The sequence below is a fragment of the Cricetulus griseus genome, chromosome 2 (assembly GCF_003668045.3).
Source record: "Cricetulus griseus strain 17A/GY chromosome 2, alternate assembly CriGri-PICRH-1.0, whole genome shotgun sequence".
Taxonomy (NCBI): Eukaryota; Metazoa; Chordata; class Mammalia; order Rodentia; family Cricetidae; genus Cricetulus; species Cricetulus griseus.
This window is the reverse complement of record NC_048595.1, coordinates 373,617,635-373,635,353: the sequence shown is the minus strand read 5'-3', so window position 1 is coordinate 373,635,353 and position 17,719 is coordinate 373,617,635. Positions and strand designations below refer to the sequence as shown.

General features: G+C 47.9%; 3 protein-coding genes across 7 annotated transcripts in view; 1 reads left to right on the top strand and 2 right to left on the bottom strand.

Annotated features, from left to right (window-relative positions):
- Window positions 1–382: 382 nt before the first annotated feature.
- On the bottom strand, window positions 383–4,610 carry Gpaa1 (glycosylphosphatidylinositol anchor attachment 1). Of its 3 annotated transcripts, none has more exons than XM_027404221.2 (13): window positions 4,396–4,610; window positions 3,999–4,178; window positions 3,803–3,914; window positions 3,441–3,588; window positions 3,260–3,361; window positions 2,974–3,170; window positions 2,704–2,894; window positions 2,462–2,615; window positions 2,201–2,296; window positions 1,858–2,048; window positions 1,601–1,771; window positions 1,243–1,482; window positions 383–1,151 (listed from the first exon to the last, which is right to left on the bottom strand). In XM_027404221.2, exons 1-13 carry the CDS (start codon window positions 4,467–4,469, stop codon window positions 1,130–1,132), a joined length of 1,878 nt encoding a protein of 625 aa, XP_027260022.1. In that variant the 5' UTR covers window positions 4,470–4,610; the 3' UTR covers window positions 383–1,129. The 3 variants fall into 3 exon arrangements, with proteins under 3 accessions (XP_027260022.1, XP_027260021.1, XP_027260023.1); XM_027404220.2 differs by having other exon boundaries at window positions 384–1,151; window positions 2,704–2,900; XM_027404222.2 differs by lacking the exon at window positions 383–1,151 and having other exon boundaries at window positions 1,153–1,482; window positions 2,704–2,900.
- Window positions 4,611–4,679: 69 nt separating this feature from the next.
- The window catches only part of Oplah (5-oxoprolinase, ATP-hydrolysing), a 34,285-nt gene continuing 21,245 nt past the window's right edge, over window positions 4,680–17,719 (top strand). The window contains exon 1 of one of the 3 annotated variants that reach the window (XM_027404182.2): window positions 4,680–4,803. The gene's annotated coding sequence lies outside the window, so the exon portion shown is untranslated. Of the gene's footprint in view, window positions 4,817–17,719 lie in introns of all 3 variants that reach the window. The other 2 variants (XM_027404180.2, XM_027404178.2) reach the window with 2 other exon arrangements.
- Window positions 5,835–7,654, bottom strand: Exosc4 (exosome component 4). The gene is made up of 3 exons (XM_027404285.2): window positions 7,402–7,654; window positions 6,377–6,583; window positions 5,835–6,240 (listed from the first exon to the last, which is right to left on the bottom strand). Exons 1-3 carry the CDS (start codon window positions 7,570–7,572, stop codon window positions 5,881–5,883), a joined length of 738 nt encoding a protein of 245 aa, XP_027260086.1. The 5' UTR covers window positions 7,573–7,654; the 3' UTR covers window positions 5,835–5,880.

The following is a 17,719-nucleotide window of genomic DNA, read 5'->3' as shown; positions in this document are numbered from 1 at the left end:
CCTGACACGGCCCTGACATCACTAAGAGTCACACTTTCCCCCTTCTTCCACAAAAGGTGCAGTAGTTCCTTCTGTAGACTCTGTCACGACAGCCTGCTGAGTATCACTTTTTTTTTTTTTTTTTTTTGGGTTTTTCAAGACAGGGTTTCTTTTCTTTTTAAGATTTATTTGTTGGGCTGGAGAGATGGCTCAGAGGTTAAGAGCACTGACTGCTCTTCCAGAGGTCCTGAGTTCAATTCCCAGCAACCACATGGTGGCTCACAGCCATCCGTTATGAGATCTGGTGCCCTCTTCTGGTGTGCGGATATACATGGAAGCAGAATGTTGTATACATAATAAATAAATAAATAAAAAAGAGCTACTATGTTTTTTTTTTTTTAAAAAGATTTATTTGTTATATATACAGTGTTGTGTCTGCATGTATCCCTGAAGGCCATAAGAGAAGACCAGATTCCATTACAGATGGTTGTGAACCACCATGTGGTTGCTGGAAACTAAACTAGCCATCTCTCCAGCCCAAGACAGGGTTTCTTTGTGGCTTTGGAGGCTGTCCTGAAACTACCTCTTGAAGACCAGGCTGGTCTCAAACTCATATCAATCTGCTTGCCTCGGCCTCCCTAGTGCTGGGATTAAAGGCATGCGCCCCCAATGCCTGGCTGAGTACCACCTCTTCTGCCTCTAGTGGGCATCTCACATTGGCTTGTGCTATTATAACTAAGTGGTGTTCCTTCTGTATATACAGTCCACAGAGATATACAGTCCACACTAAAATTCTAGCCTTGGCTAGAAACACTGACTAAACCCTGAGCCTCCTAAGACTCCAGCTTCTTTGACCTCTCAGCTCAGACTAAAGATGGTGTTGTATGGTCTCTGGGTACCTCAGCTCCTGTCAGGCTCTCAAACCCTGGTTGCAAATTATCTCATGCCCCAGAATTGTTTCTGGCACAGCACTGAAGCGTACTGCATGGAAATGCCTGGGCCTGGCTACCCACCCTACAGGACTGTATGTGCAGTTGAGAGTGGCTTTGCACTTGCCCCTTATGTTGATGGGATCAGGCTCCCACTTCAGTCACCAGGGTGGCTCCACCAGAGAGGTGAGTAGGAATGCCTAGCCAATTGCTAGGGACTTCTAGTAGACAGTGGGCCAAGATCTAAAAGAACACAACAGAAACAAAAGATCTTGTTTATTTCCCAGGAGGAGGTAGAACAGAGGCTCAGGGATCCCTGCCCCAGAGATCTTACTTCCAGAAAAGAACATTCCAGAAAAGCAGCCAGCAGGGATATAGACCCAAGGCCAGTATTGGGAAGAGGAGGGCACCATAGGTGTGGTGTTCCAGCACGCCCTGGGCCAGTGCTGTCAGGAAGAGCTGCCAGCCCTCCGCCAGAGATAGTGGTACTTCCTGCAGCTCCCGCCACAGGAACAGGCTACCAAGGAGTGTGACTGCTGGGCTTGTCATCATCAACAGGACAGCATAGAGTGGCCTGGGTGGAAGGGCAACATTTAAGTATGTACCTTGGTGAATGCCAGAGAGTGAATAAATGAGGTTAGCTCTGGTGAGGGGTAATGGTACTGGTGGAAAAAAGGTTGACCAGCACATACCGGGGTCCATGGGGCTTGGTGAGTGCAGCAGCAGGTACCATGGTAGCAGCCAGCAGGAAGCCCAGGGAGAAGTTAGTGAGAGCAATGCAACCCAGCTGCAGAGCTAGGTAGATCAGGGCCACCAGCTTCAACGCCATCCAGCCTCTGTCTGGGACCTGTGAGCCGACCACTCTACAAAGTAAGAAGTTCAAGGGTAGCCCAGAAGCCATTTAAGTATCCCAGAGGGCCACCCCCACCTGTCCAGACCAGCTGCTCACCGGTGGGTGTTGTGTGGAAGGGCTAGGCCAGCCACATAAATAGCTAGCAGTGTCAACACGACAGCCTCAGCTTCACCCACTGGAAAATGCTGAGCAGCTACATGTTGGCCCAGCACGGGCAAGACGTAGAGGGCCAAACCCATGGCCTGAGAGATCAGTAGGGGTGCCATAAGTGAGGCCAGGCCCACGCCCTGCAGAGCACATGGGAACTTCGGAGTTAGCCAAATGCATAGGGGAAGCCCCCCAAAGACTCATGGGACCCCTCTAGCTGAGGCCATGTGGTAACAAAGCACTGCTGGGGACTTTAGAAGCCCCCTCTAACAGCAATGGAGTGTAATATCACCTGTGTTGCCAAGGGTGGAGACCCAGGGCCAGGAGCCTTCCCGGCCTCCTCAGGGCTCACTCCAGCCTCATGTAACTGCATCCACAGCTCCAGGGCATGGATCAAGTCAAGGACCCCAACAAGACCTTGGATGGGATTTGCTAGATGGGATATCATGGGCTCACTTCCCCACCCCCATAGCAGGAAGGACTATCCCCAGCTTATAGTTAAAGGGATCTGAGGCTGGCCACAGTGAGTAGTGAGAACGAGGCTGGAGGATATCTTAAGTCCAAGGACCAGGAGCAAGAAGCCCATGGCAGGCATGTAGAGCCCAATGGAGACAAAGCGGGAGAGGGCCGGCAGCAGGTAGAAGAAGAATGACTGGTGTAGGCGCTCCAGGAGGTGGTTGAGCTTGCGGAACATGCCCTCCAGAGCCCTGTCAGGAGCACAATCAGGTCAGGGTCAGCCATCCTCTCACCCCAGCTAGAGACTGCCTTGAACATGAAAGTGATCCAGAGACTTACTTGCCCACTGCCACCAAATCGTACTTGTACTGGCGGAAGCTATTGATGCCTCGCAGGGTTAGGGCTTCCACTCGATAGCGCAAGAAAAGACCATGGGGGCCATGGGGCTGGCCAGAGGCCTGCCTCAGAACCATCAGTAGCAGTGTCTGCAGACCCTGCAATGGTCCTTCGAGTGATGTCCAGTCCTGAGGCTGCAGCTTTGGAGGCATAGAGACAGGATCAGATTTACTCCTTATCATAGGCCCCATGCTCCCAAGCAGGTGGTCCCACCTTGCCCTGGAGTGTGCATAACAGCCCCCCTTTCTGGCAGAATGTCTGGAAGAGGTTCAGCAGATCAAGGTTGGGCAGCTGACCATTGAGTCCCTCTACAGTCACATCAAGACTGGTGACCACATCACTGCTCAGCTCCAGGGCCACAGCTGCCTGAATGGCTCCAGCCCTTCCCTGCAGGGGAGATGACTGTATGCCTGTAGGAGCAAGCAATGAGCACTAGAAGGGGCACTAGTGAGATAGTTGACACGGAGAGACACAGGCACAGGATAAGAGGAACACCTACCTGTAACATTAATGTCATGGTAGGCTTCAAGCCAAGCCTCAGTGCCCACAAGATCATGCTCTGTTACCAGGAAGATTATATCTTTGGCCCAGTAAATCTGCCCTGGAAGTCAAAGGCAGGGTCAACAGGGCCTGGGGCATTGGTCAAATAAACCCTCCCTGAGAGAGCCCAAGAGCCTCACCTCGGAAATGGGCAGCAAGTGCCAACAGCAGCCCCACAGCCTGGCTATTTGTAGAGTCTGGACCACAGGGTACAGTAAGTACCAGAGACTCGGTGCTGGCAGCACGTGGGGCCCGCAGGATGCCATACACATTGGTACCTGACACCATCTGTACAAAGTGTTGGTGGGAAAGCCTCAGCAGACTCTACAGAAGACAGGCTGACGCCTGCCTTCTTTCCTGGCACCACAATGCCCACGACCAGAGGTTTTCAGACCATCCCTCCCACTGAGTTTCTTGGTTTCAGGGCACTTCAACAAGACACCCGGCCCAGGCCACCCTTCTAAAGTGCTTTTCTCCCAGGCACACCCCTTTCCCTCCATACATAGCGCTCGTGGGTCTCATCCGGAAAGGGCAGTTTGCGGGAGAAGCTCTGAGTGTAGACCTCCAGCCCTACGGATCGCATCGACCGCTCCAGCCAGGCCACTGGCAGAGCCCTGGAGACACAAAGATAGCCTCAGAACAGTGCTCCATGGTCTTGGCCGCCTCTGATGTCCCCAGCCCTCTGCTAAGGCACTCACCCCGACTTCCTACGGTGTGCAGCGAAGTCCCGGGCAAAGCTTCGAGCGCGGTCTCCACCTACAAACTGCTCCTCCACCATGGTGGAGCCCATGGCGTTCTCAGACATGTAAGTGCGCTGGGTTAGGGGCGGGAAAGCCAGCGCCAAAAACCAGGTGATGCCAGCCACGTAGCTCAGCACGCTGCGAGAGAGCACAGAAGGGCCCTGGAATTAGCTCAACCTGGGACGCCCGCTCGTGGCTTCCACCACTGCCATTAAGATCCCGAGCCATTATATCAGGGATAGATCGGGACCAGAGTTCAGAGCTTGAGTGACGCCTGCAGAGAGGAGTCAGTCGCCTGAGCAGTAGCCACCAGCAGACCCACAGTCGTTCCGGTTCCCGGGAGTCCCGCCCTCACCAGAGCGGAGTGTTGAGGCGCAAGACGAAGCGGGCGAGCGCGCGCCGGCGCACCGGGTCCGACAGGAGCCCCATGGCCGGGAAGGAGGCTCCGTTCAGGACGCCACCAGGACCTCCGAACGGGTTCCCGTCAGACCCGGCGCCCCGTGCTGCCTTTACTTCCGGTCCCAAGATCCGTCACGCCAATACGCTTGGTAGGGGTAGATATCGCAGGGAATCAGGCTTTGCGCATGCCTAAACTGCAGTAGGCTGGACAGCTACAGGATGCGATCACGGCAGTGGGCGGAGCTGGAACCTGGGGCTGTGGAATCGCTGGTGAGCAGTCCCTGAAGGGCAGGATCCTGGCAGAGCTGAAGGCAGTGCAGCGATAGTGTGCCAGCCTAAAGGTTCCCAGGAGTTTGAGAAGACGGTGTGTAACGCAGGTGGGTGGAGAACTAAAGCGACGAAAGGGTAACTCAAATGACCTCTGAATTGAGATGTGAATGATTGCGTTGTATGACATAAGGTCCCCACGTGACCTGAGTATCAGGTATTGAGTCATTTCTATGGATGTCTAAAACCTTAATACAGTGGGCTCACCTAAGTGATGGGCCAGAATCAAGGCCATCAAGGCCAGATACAAGGGTTTTGGAAAGTTGGTATACTACCACTGGCTAAACCGAGGTGAGTGGAGTACAAAGTGAAAAGCATATTGCTTTTGTCCAACCACAAGGCACCTGCATAGTGGGCAGAAGACAAAGAGGTGGATGAAGGCAGTTTGTCTAAATGGTGCAGAGGTAAGGATAGATGGCCAAGAGGCAACCAGAGCTTGTTATTATTTTAGAGTCCAAGTGGTAGAAATGGCCCAAGAAGATTCCTGAGGAAAGATTTCAGGCCAGTGGTTCTCAACCTTCCTAATGCTTCAACCCTTTAATGCAGTTTTTCATGCCCAACCATTCATAAACATAGTTTTGCTGTTATGAAGTTTAATGTAAATATCTGAAATGCAGGATATCTGATATTTGTCCCCCAAAGGGTTGAGACTCTCATGTTGAGAACTGCTACATTAGTCTAGCCTTACACCTCTATGATAGGCAAGCATAGCCAGTTGAGTTCTACCTCAGCCTTGTGCAAAGGTCCCAGATGGGCTGGATGAACATGGCATATTCCTTAGTGTGAGGGCTTAAATACTCTTTTTTTTTTTTTTTTTTTTTTCCGATTTTTTCAAGTCAGGGTTTCTCTGTGTAGCTTTGGAGCCTATCCTGGCCCTTGCTCTGGAGACCAGGCTGGCCTCGAACTCACAGAGATCTGCCTGCCTCTGCCTCCCAAATATTGGGGTTAAAGGTATGCGCCACCAACGCACGGTGGGCTTAAGCACTCTTGCTCTTCCTAGCACAGGTAGGGGCATTGCTACATACTCTGCTTTGCAGGGCTCTGAGCTGCTCTGTATAATAAGGTGTGTATAGCAGAGGAACAGGCCTTTATTTTGGATATGGGTGGTTGGCACTCAGTCCCCCAGTAAGATAGAGGCCTCCTGCACATGCTGCCGGACTACACGATCCAGCAGAGTGTGCACATCTCTGGCTGCTTGGGCAGCAGCCTCTAGAACCTGCTCCAAGTGGTCTTCATGCAGCCTTGAATCCATCTCAAGCAGTGCAATCTGGCCTGAGGCTGGCAATAGGGCCAGGGCTAGCTGGGGACCTCCAGCTGCTTCCTCCACATGGCTGAGGTCCGACAGTGCTGTGCCATCCACAAAGCCAGCTGAGCATGCACATACAAAGTCCCGCATGGGTATCCCAGCATCCATCACTGCCAGCGTGGCTGCATTTACACATGCTGCATAGGTTCCACCATCTGCCTGCAGTACCTGAAGGGGCATCAGGACATGAGACTCACATCTCAACCTTCAGCATGTCAGGCCCACCTCATACAGCCACCCCACCCCCACCCCCGAGCCCACCCACTCCTGGTGGTGGAGGGGTTTGAAGCTGCAGCTAGCTCACCTGCACATAGATGTCAATCTGAGAGCGTGGGTGCAGCTGTGTGAGGATGGCTGCCTCAAAGGTCTGGCGTAGTTGCAGCCCCATCTCACAAGACTTACGGTCCCCATGAGGCCTTCGCTTGCGCTCACCAGTGCTGAAGGTTGCTGAACTATACTGACAGTTCACTAGAGCCCGGTCAGGCAAGGCTCGAGACCTGGAACCCCGGATCTGGAGGAGAAATGAACACAGGTGTCAGGCCTACCTCCTGGGTCACACTCAACCCACAGGACTCAACCTTTCTCCTCCTCTTCCTCTAGTGCTTCAGAAAACAGCGGCTACCTGGCTTCCAAATCAAATCCTAGCTGGAGGGAGGCTTTTCAGACTAAACCATAAGTTACCTTTGGCAGGCAACTCTTTGTTCTACAGTAGCTCCATTTCCTCCCAAATTATTCCCATTGTGGCCACCACATTTACAAACATCTGGTCCGTGTCACCTATACACTAATAATTTACCTATCTACCAGGGGCTCCCCATTACATGTAAAACAAAGTCTCAGTTTCCCGACTTTCAAAGTCTTGGGTCCACCCCCTTGGTAACTACTCAACTTTACTTGATCTACTGCCTCTCTACCTACCAATAGTCGGCCCTGATGTGTTCTATACCCGACTATCACCCTGCCTTCCGCCTAGAAAGCTGAACTCTCATATACCAACCAAACTGTAAAATGTGCGTGTTTTGCTGGCCTTGACACAGCACTGAGACACAGCAATAAAGGTAGACAATTACATCGAGAGTCCCTGTATTGGGAATTTATGTTCCAGTAGAGAAAGAAGCGACGCGGAAGACTCAGTAAAACCGATGTAGTTAGTAAGCGCAGACAGGCAAATAGTGTTGCAGTGGCCTGGGGAGCTTCTTCCCGCCAAGAAGTCAGAATAATGAGCTGAGAAAAGGGGGAGTGAGTGGAGCTTCGCCAGGCCGGCTGAGGCACCTCAGAGACTATGAGGGCCCACTGGCGGGAGGAACCCGCGCCCGGTCTCTTACTCGCCTCGTGAGGCCCGTAGACCACCGCCAACGCCTTGGTGTTGCCCTGCTCGATATAAGCCGAGCCGTCGGCCTGCGCAAACACGCCCATACGCGCTTGGATCTTGCGCAGCTCGCCCGCGCGCCGACCGTCTATCCGGTAACCCTGGTCGGACAGGAGCTCCAGTCCGGCCATGTTGTACGACCCCAGCTCCGCCTCCCAGAGCACAGCGCTTTAGGACTCCAGCTTCCACGACCCATAGCTTCCGGCGGTCCGTACCTTTTTCGGTCTCGGTAAACTACAGCTTCCGGAGAACTAGTCCCTTTCCGGTCCGATGGAACTACAGCTCCCAGCATTCTCGGCTTTCTAAATGTACGGGTCTGGCCGAGTACAGAAGGCCCGAGCAGAGCGTTTTGCGGCTTCTCCCGGGTCGGTAAAGGAGGAAGGCACTGAAGACGGCCTTCTCCTTCTGGACGTCTTCGGTTTGTTGGAGACTCTCTTCCCAGCGGAGACATTTTTTTGGTCTTTTTTTTTTTTTTTTTTCGAGACAGGGTTTCTCTGTGTAGCTTTGGAGCCTGTCCTGGAACTAGCTCTGGTAGACCAGGCTGGTTTCGAACTCACAGAGATCCTTCCGTCTCTGCCTCCCAAGTGCTGGAATTATAGGCGTGAGACACCACCGCCCGACTTTTTTTTTTTTTAAGATTTATTTATTCTATGTACAAGTGCTCTGTCTGCATGCACTTTATGCCAGAAGAGGGCATCAGACCCCTCTATAGACGGTTGTGTGCCACCATGTGGTTGCTGGGAATTGAACTCAGGAGGAGGAGTAACCAGTGATCTTAACCTTTAAACCATTTCTCCAGCCCTGGTCTTTCTTATTTTTTAGTTGTATATTTTCATTTTTATTGTATGAAATTTCTGTTCGTTTCTTGTTTTTTTGAGACAGGGTTTCTCTGTTTAGCTTTGGAACCTGTCCTGGAACTAGCTCTGTAGACCAGGCTGGCCTTGAACTCACAGCGATCCGCCTGCCTCTGCCTCCCGAGTGCTGGGATTAAAGGCTTACGCCACCAACGCCCAGCTAGCAGCTGCATGGTTGTATAGCAGCTTTTGGAGTTCTAATTCTTTTTTAAGATAGGATCCTTTAGTGTTCACCTTTTTTGGAGTGCTTCAACTCAGAAAATATGAAATCCAATCGTCCTGAGGTCTCTTTGTTGTTGCTTTTTGGAATCTGGATGTGTATCTCAGGTTGTTGTGGTTGCTTTTTTGAGTGTTTAATGTATTTCAGGTTGGCCTTGAACTGGCAGTCTTCCTACCAGAGCCTTTCTAGTGTTGTGATTATGGGTGGGGCCACAACGTCCGGCTTGGATTGTGTTTTTGTTGTCTCCTTCATACCTATGGGGTATATATAGCAGGTTGCATTCCCACCACTTCCTCTTTAACTGCCCCATGTGTCCCAGGGGCTTATAATTAAGTGACACAATTCCTGGCAGAGGGCTTCTGAGTCTGGATTCCAAATGTGTTATCTTTCTCACCCAGGGTAAATAATGATGTTGTGGTGGTTGTTTGTGGTGTGTGTGTGTGTGTGTGTGTGTGTTAAGATAGGGTCTTGCTGTAGCCCCAGCTGGCTTAGAACCCAGAGATCATGCTGTCTCTGCATACTTAGTGCTCCACCACACCTAAAAAAAAAAAAAAAAAAGCTATTTGTGTTCATGCTTGCATGCCGAGTTCAGAACACAACTGTGGAATCAGTTTTCTCTTCCCACCTTTATATGGGTTCTAGAGATTGAATTTAGGTTGTGAAGACTTGGTGGCGAGTGTCTATCCAATGGCCTGTCTCGATGGTTCCTGATGTTGTTGATGTTATAGATAAAAGACAATACAGATGCATAGAAAGGAAACTGGGTTGAAATTACCCTTCAGATGGGCTGTATTAGGAAAGTTATGGCATCATTGTTACAGATTGCAATGATGAGGGAGAATAAACATTCCAATTGTTTGTTGTGGATTAGCAGAGTTAGAACATCACACTAGCCAGGTGTGGGGGTAGCACACGCCTTTAATCCCAGCATTCAGGAGGCACAAGCAGGAGGATCTCTGTGAGTTCAAATCCAGCCTAGTCTACAGATGGAGTTGAGTTCCAGGACAGGCTCCAAAGCTACACAGAGAAACCCTGTCTTGAAAAGCAAACAAACAAAAATCCTGAGGCAATTCAGTATAACCACCTGTGGTAAGGACCAGCAGTACACTAGAAAAACAACCCAATCCAACAGGGACAACAGGTGCTGGGATCACCCTGGGGTGCTGGACAGGGCTTCTGAGGGTCAAGAGCTGAAGGTGGCTCATCCAAGCCGCATCAGCAGGGCTGACTCCTATTCTCTGGTGCTCAGCCATCATGAAAGCACAAACACTGTGATGAGGTTGTTAGGGTCTCTGTGGTAGACTATTTCTCCAGCCCAACACAATATATCCAGCCTATCTGCTTTCTTATAGGAAAATGTTGACAATCCTCTCACTGAGGTGTGGGGTCCATGTCCCCCACACTGGTTTTGTATGTCTTGGGAAGTTCATCTTTGGGACCCAACCATCTTCTCTTCTAAGGATTATATATGCTCAGTTCACTTTTTTTTTTTAAGTTTGGATAGTGGCATGCATTTCTTTATGCATTAAATAGGGGCTGTATGATGGAGGCTGCAGGTGAAAAGGGTGAGATCTTTGCTAATGATCATGATCACTATGAAACAGATACCATGAAGAGAGGTGCTGGGTGTGTGTGGAAAGGGAATTTCTCTTCCTTCCTTCTTCCTTCCTTCCTTCCTTCCTTCCTTCCTTCCTTCCTTCCTTCCTGTGGACACAGCATCCTTTCTCTTGGATTGGACTGACAGTCTGGAATATTCACAGCTGGAAATGCAAGACTAACAAGACTGTTAGGTCAGCGGTCAATCCCTGCTCTAGTTCCCAGAAATCAGGCTATAACCCCTGCAGTCTTTCTAGGGACAGAGAGTTGATAGTTCTTTCCCTCCCCTTCCAGACACAAGACATCTTGGAGTTACTGCTAAACTTTATTGTTTTTATTTTATTTATCTGGAGAGAGGCAGTGTTTGTACCTGCCACAGTGTGGGCATGGAGGTCATCAGAGTGCTGGGATTAAAGGCAGGTGCCACCACTGACAGGCGCCTCAGGAAATTTAAAGGCCCTCTACCCCACTCTGTGGTTCCAGCCTCAGCAACTTCAAATAGCCAGAATGATGCAGGTCTTCAGTCTAAGTAGTCCAAAGGAGGTTGATGGCTGCTGCTGCTTCCAGCTCCATATAGTCCTCACCATGTCTCCTAGTAAAAGTGTCTTTCCACCCTTAGGAACAAGGACTTCAACCTGGCATCATCAGGTCCAGGGTCTGAACCCCCTTCAGCCCCCACCCCCACCCCAATTCCTCTGATCCCGTACTCTAGCTGCAGAGCATCCACATAGATAGATCTAGGATTCAGGGATCTTATCAGTCTTGCTGCTGCTGCTGCTGCTGCTGCTGCTGTAGTCTGATGCCTAACAAAAAGCAGATTTTGGGGGAAACTTTGACTCAGTTTGAGAGGATGATGTCCACCATGGCCGGAAGGCATAGTGGGGAGTTCTTGTGGCAGGAGCACAGAGCTTGAACTTTTGACATTTTGGTGGTCAAAAAGCAGAGAAAGAAAACTGTCAGTGTGCACCTGGCTTCTCCCCTCTTTCAGTGTGGGGCCCCAGCCCATGGGAAGGTGTACTCATTTCAGGGTGAATCTTCCCTCTTTAGTAATCCTCTCTGGAAGTGGTCATCAGAAACACTCCTGAAAGAAGTGTGTCTCACTGATGACTTTAAAAAAAAGTTCTCTCTCTCTCTCTCTCTCTCTCTCTCTCTCTCTCTCTCTCTCTGTGTGTGTATATGCCCTATTGTCTGAGAGTGCCCAGAAGAGAGTGTTAGATCCCCGGGAGCTAAAGCTAGAGTCACAGGCAGTTGTGGCCACCAAACATGGGTGCTGGGAACTGAGCATCTTCTGCAAGAACATCAAGTACTTTTAACTGTCAGCTCTCTAGCCCCCAATCTCGGTTTTTCTTAATCCAACCAATTTGACAATCAAAATTAACTGTCATGGGGCCTACCACTTGTACAAATCTGAAGGCTGTGTTAGGGATGCAGTTTGCTGGGAGGCCTCAGAACTCAGGATATAATTGTATTCCTGGCTGAGGGGACTGAGATTGAAATCACAGCCAGCCAAGGGAAAAGTCCATGAGGTGAAGTCTAAAAGAAATTGGGTAGGGCTTTCAAGGTCCTCTCAATTCATGCTCACATGTCAATCCCCCAACAACTTGGGACAACAAGTGTTGAGATGCTTTTCTGCCAGGGAGGTCCTTGGAGACCAAATGCTGGGGTTTTAGTGCACTTCTGCATAGGCATGCTCTGCTGGACAGGCACCCAAATCCCCAACTCCCAGAAAGAAAGCTGCTGTTCAGCATGAGCCATATTTGTACAAACAGTTGAGTCACAGTAAGCCACTCTTACTGGGAAGTAGTGGGCATCTCACCAGAACTGCATGCCCAGACACCAGCCACCTTGCATTCTGAAGAGTATTCTTAGGCCTTCTCTGTGGACTCCTTTTTTACCAGGCACCCTGGTAAAAAAGGGAATAGGGAAAGTTGTAGATCCAGAATTAAGCAAGTAGAGAAAGTAATTCAACATGCAGTAAAAATTTAAAGTTGACAAATACCATATTGTGAAATAAAATAAAAACAATATGTTATCTAACTGCTTAATGTGATCAACTGTACCATATTCCCTGCCTTTTTTAGAGGTATGCTCTGACAGCCTCTGAAGTCAATACATTTATGAAATCACCTGCTACATATAGAAAGTAACTCAAAGCCGGGTGTTGGTGGTGCACGTCTTTAATCCCAGCACTCAGGAGGCAGAGGCAGGCGAATCTCTGTGAGTTTGAGGCCAGCCTGATCTCCAGAGCAAGTGCCAGGATAGGCTTCAAAGCTACACAGAGAAACCCTGTCTCGAAAAACCAAAAAAAGAAAAAAAGAAAGAAAGAAAGTAACTCAATTTCCCTTCTAAAACATTCAATCTTCATCTGTTGGTTTTTCGAGACAGGGTCTTATGTAGCCCATGGTGACCTCAAACTTGCTCTATAGCTGTGGTGACCTTAATAATCCTTTTTTTTTTCATTTCAATGTAGTTTTAAACATTTATACAAGGAATTATGACCATGTATCCCCAATATCCCATTACTTCCCTAATGCCCTTCTTCTCAGCCTGGGACTGCTCCCCTACTGAGATTAACTCACCTGCCCCTTCATTCAGCTTTATGTAATAAAGGCCCTAACTTTTTGGGCCTCTGGTTCACCTCCATCAGAGTGTGCACGTCCCGCCCAACCCCAACTTTTCTATATGTGTACCTGTGGTTTCCTCATTTCCTGTCATTCCGGTTAGGTCAACCCAAAAGCTGTGCAGGTTGTGACAATACATACACCAAATAATTGCTTTAAAATAAAATTTTTCTGTAACAATTTTATTAATATTGAAAGAGCAGCAAATGCTCTTAACCCTGAGCCAGTTCCATACCATGGGCATCTCAAAAATTTTGCAGCTAGGTACAGTGGCACACATCTGTATTCTTAGTGCTTGTAATCAGAATTTCAAGGTACTACCCTCAGTAGGGGTCTCTGTAAGGGAGCAATCTCAGGCTGCAGGTATCCAGGAGGAAGAACTATGGTTTATACTTTCTGCATATACTGTCGTCAGTGTTTGCATATGGACCAGGGGAAGGCAGGCCTTGTCATTCCCAGGGGTATGAAGCATCCTTGACATGGTTGTGCTGTGTCAACAATACACATTCACTCTGACTTCATCAATTCTCCATAATTTTGCCATTTATGATTTTAAAAAGATTTAAGATTGCTGAGTCATGGTGGCACATGCCTTAATCCCAGCACTTGGGAAGCAGAGGAAGGCAAATCTCTAGACCAGCCTGATCTACAGAGTGAATTCCAGGACAGCAAGAGCTGTTTGTTACATAGAGAAACCCTGTCTTGAAAAACAAAAATATTATTACTATTATTAAATGTGTATTTTGTTTTGTTTTGTTTTTGAAACAGGGTTTCTCTGTGTAACAGCTCTGACTGTCCTGGAACTTTTGTAGACCAGGCTGACATAGAGAACTCAGTCAGAGATCCGCCTGCCCCTGCTTCCCGAGTTCTGGAATTAAAGGTGTGTGACACCACTGCCTGGTTTGTAGTGTGTGTTCTTAATCCCTGAGTCATCTTCCTAGCACCACTTTTACCTTTATTAAAGAGGAAAGCACATTTGCATGTTAACAAGATGGATGTTTTTTAACACAAAGAGCTTTATCTTGACTGTTTGACACTACAGCATGTAGAGGATCTTCAGTGTTTTTCAGAGTTGATTTATATTTTGATGTTATAACTCTCAATCCTGAGAATACCACTTTTGATAAATACAGAATAAAAATAATAGAACTATTTCAGGAATTATTGGAAATTTTGTCCTAATCCCAAACCAAATTCATTTAACATTTTTTTTTATGAAACTCAAGCCAGCAACTCAGTTTAAAATGAAATATTCTGGGTTTCTAAGTGGGATTGCTTAACAGGGTACAGTGCCTTACAGCAAGTCTGAGAACCCGGGTTCAATCCCTTCCCAAGTGCAATGGGAGAAGGAGAGAACAAACTCTTGCAGCTTCTCCTGTGAACTCCACCCTCTCTCACATAAGGTGAATGGCGGCTGGCGAGATGGCTCAGTGGTAAAGGCTCTCGTTGCCAACACTGATGACCTGAGTTCAATCCCTGGGACCCAAGTGATAGAAGGAGAAAACAGAGTCCTGAAAATTGCCCTTGAATCTCTACATGTATGCTGCACCATGGAATGTGAGAGTATATACACCCACATGCATATACACCTAAAACTACAAAAAAGCAAAAACAGGGGCTGGAGAGATGGCTCAGAGGTTAAGAGCACTGACTGCTCTTCCAGAGGTCCTGAGTTCAATTCCCAGCAACCACATGTTGGCTCCCAACCATCCATTATGAGAACTGGTGCCTTCTTCTGGTGTGCAGATATACATGGAAGCAGAATGTTGTGTGCATAATAAATAAAATGTTTAAAAAAAAACATTCTGGGTTGATGATAGTTAGGGTTTCTGTTGCTGGGACAAAACACCATGACCAAAAAGCAAGTTGGGGAGGGAAGGGTTTATTAGTTTTACACTAATTATTTATTGCTGTTCATCACTGAAGAAGACAGTGATGAACTCAAACAGGGCAGGATCCTAGAACCAGGGGCTGATGCAGAGGCCATGCAGGGGAGATGCTTATTGGCTTGCTTCCCCAGGGTTGGCACCACCCATGGGCATGGCCCTCCCCCACTGATCACTAAATGAGAAAATGCCTCACAGCTGGATCTCAAGGAGGCATTTCCTCAACTGAGGCTCATCCTCTGATGACTCTAGCTATGTCAAGTTGACACACAAACCCACCCAGTACAGTTGAGGTAATGGCTTAGGTGCTAAGTACTTGTTAGATCCCAAGAAACCCAACTAAGTGCTGGGTAGATGTGGCAATCTTCCTGTAAGTCTACCTAGAAGGAGACAAGGGACTCCATAGGACAGGCTAGCAAGACTAGCTATATTGCTGAACTCTGGATTTGATTGGGAGCCCCCATGAAACCCTGCTTCATGGATGGTTTGTTTATGACATCAACCTATGGCCTCCAAATGTATACAGACATGTACAGGTGCATCCATACTTACACATACATACACAAATATACCACACACATGAATAATGGAAAAAGGAAAAAATACAATCAGACATTTTTTTTTTTTCGAGACAGGGTTTCTCAGTGTAGCTTTGGAGCCTATCCTGACACTTGCTCTGGAGACCAGGCTGGCCTCGAACTCACAGAGATCCGCCTGCCTCTGTCTCCCGAGTGCTGGAATTAAAGGCATGCGCCACCACTACTTGGCTAAAATTCTTATTTTCTGTAATCAGGTGTTATATATAGTCCTATAACTAAAGTTACAAAAACTAAGACTTTACAGGATGTTTCACAATAAAACATTGCAACTCATAACATGGGCAAATCCAAGCTGATTCGTCTCAGTCAGCTTTGTTAACAAGGCCTAGTATGTGTGTGCATGGTGTGTGTGTGTGTGTGTGTGTGTGTGTGTGTGTGTAGAAGCAGGACTACAGTGAAATCAGTCATGACCCACACTTTAAAAAGCTGAGGTTTGGGGCTGCAGAGATGGCTCAGATCATGGGTAAAGAATACTTGTTGTTCTTGCAGAAAGCCTGGGTTTGGATCCCAGAACCCACATGGTGGTTCCCAATCATCCTTACCTTCAGCTCTAGGGGTCATCCTCTTCTGACCTCTCTGGGCACTAGGCATGCACACGGTGCACATTCAAACATTGAGGCAAAACACACATATGCATAAATAGACAAATCTTTAAAAAATTAAAGAAAAACAGAGCTGAAGTTTAGATAAGTTGTGTCCAGGTAGCAGCTCTTACAGGTACAATATTCTGTAAGATTTTAGGACTTGGTTATATTTGAAGAAACCTGGTAACGATTTCTTTCTCACCTTGTACATACCAGTCAAGTGGTTTAAGGGCGCTCTGGGCTTTCTTGCTAGTGATTCATCCTCCATTCTTCTTGAATTACCAACACCCATTAGCCAGTTCTATCAGCTCTTCGTGTTATAACATGTATCAGAAGAAGGCAGCTGCATTCCTAGAGGCCTATTTTTCCAAATCAGAACCGAATAACAATTTGTTAAGAAGTGATTGATCGCCGGGCGTTGGTGGCGCACGCCTTTAATCCCAGCACTCGGGAGGCAGAGGCAGGCGGATCTCTGTGAGTTCGAGACCAACCTGGTCTACAAGAGCTAGTTCCAGGACAGCCTCCAAAGCCACAGAGAAACCCTGTCTCGAGAAAAACCAAAATAAATAAGTAAATAAATAAATAAAAGAAGTGATTGATCTTGTTGAACCCAAACCAAGTGCACCCCAATATAACCTCATGAAGCTCGATCCCACGATCTGCAGATGGTTCCTTGCAGAAGGATAAAAAGTTCAAGGTCATCAATGACTAATTAGTGAACTCAAACCCAGCCTGGAATATTTGAAAACTTGTCTCAAATGTTCTCTTCTCCACAAAGGGTCTAACCCTGTATAGCTTTAACTCCGTAAGTAGACTAAGGCTGGTCTCTAACTCACAGAATTGGGAGTAAAGGCATGTGAAGTCATGCCCAGCCAAGAACTGGCTTTGAACTTACAGAGATCTACTCACATCTTCCTCTCAAGTGCTGGGACTAAACGCATGTGCTACCACATCAAGCAAAACATATTTTTAATAAATATTAAAAAATATGGCCATATGAACCCTTTCCTAGGAGTCCAACCTGAAAAGAGCTGATCCTTTAACTTCACAGTCAGCCTGGCCCTGTAAGCGCAGTTCTCTTGGGCAGTACAGACACACCTCTGCAGACAATGTCCCATGTATGTCCAGCAGGTTGTGCCATCATTCTATTAGGCTGTTGAGGAATTTGAGACAGTGAGTCCTGGGTCTTGGGCTCATTCTAGGTTGTCCATGTAAAGTGCTGCTCTATGGGTGGTAAGTTATTTGTGGACCTGGAATAGAGGTATTAGAAGAGGGAATACAAAAAGACAAGATCGTGTTCAGAAAAGGTGGCATAATAGTATAAGAGTCAGAGTTCATTGTCTCCGCTGTACAGGTTGGGTAGCGGCTGTCACGCCAGATGTTACAGTTCTGAACAGCCTTCAAAAGCCCATGCACTGAAGGCAAGGCTTCATCCCCAACCTGGTCCTTCTGGGAGGCTGTGGAGGCTTTCAGAGGTGGGGTCTGGTGAGAACAGTTATTAGATTGTTAAGGGCAAGCCTTTAAAGGAGATAAGGGGATCCTGCCTCTCCTGTCTCATATCTTCTGTAGCAGGCTTTTTTTTTTTGAGCCGCCAACCGGCTCCCAAATCATAACACAGAGACTTAGTATCAGTTATGAATGTTCAGCCTTATCTTATGCTCATTTCTTTTTCCTTTTTCTTTTTTTCCCCCAGAGACAGGGTTTCTCTGAGAAATGGTTCTGGCTGTCCTGGAACTCACTTTGTAAACCGGCTGACCTTGAACTCATAGAGATCCACCTGCCTCTGCCTCCTGAGTGCTGGGGTTAAATGTGTGTGCCACCAACACTCAGCTTCTTATGCTTATTTCTAACTATGTCTTTTAATTTAATCTAATCTCTTTCTCTTCACCTAAGTTTTACCTCAGGGCTTTTTTACCTT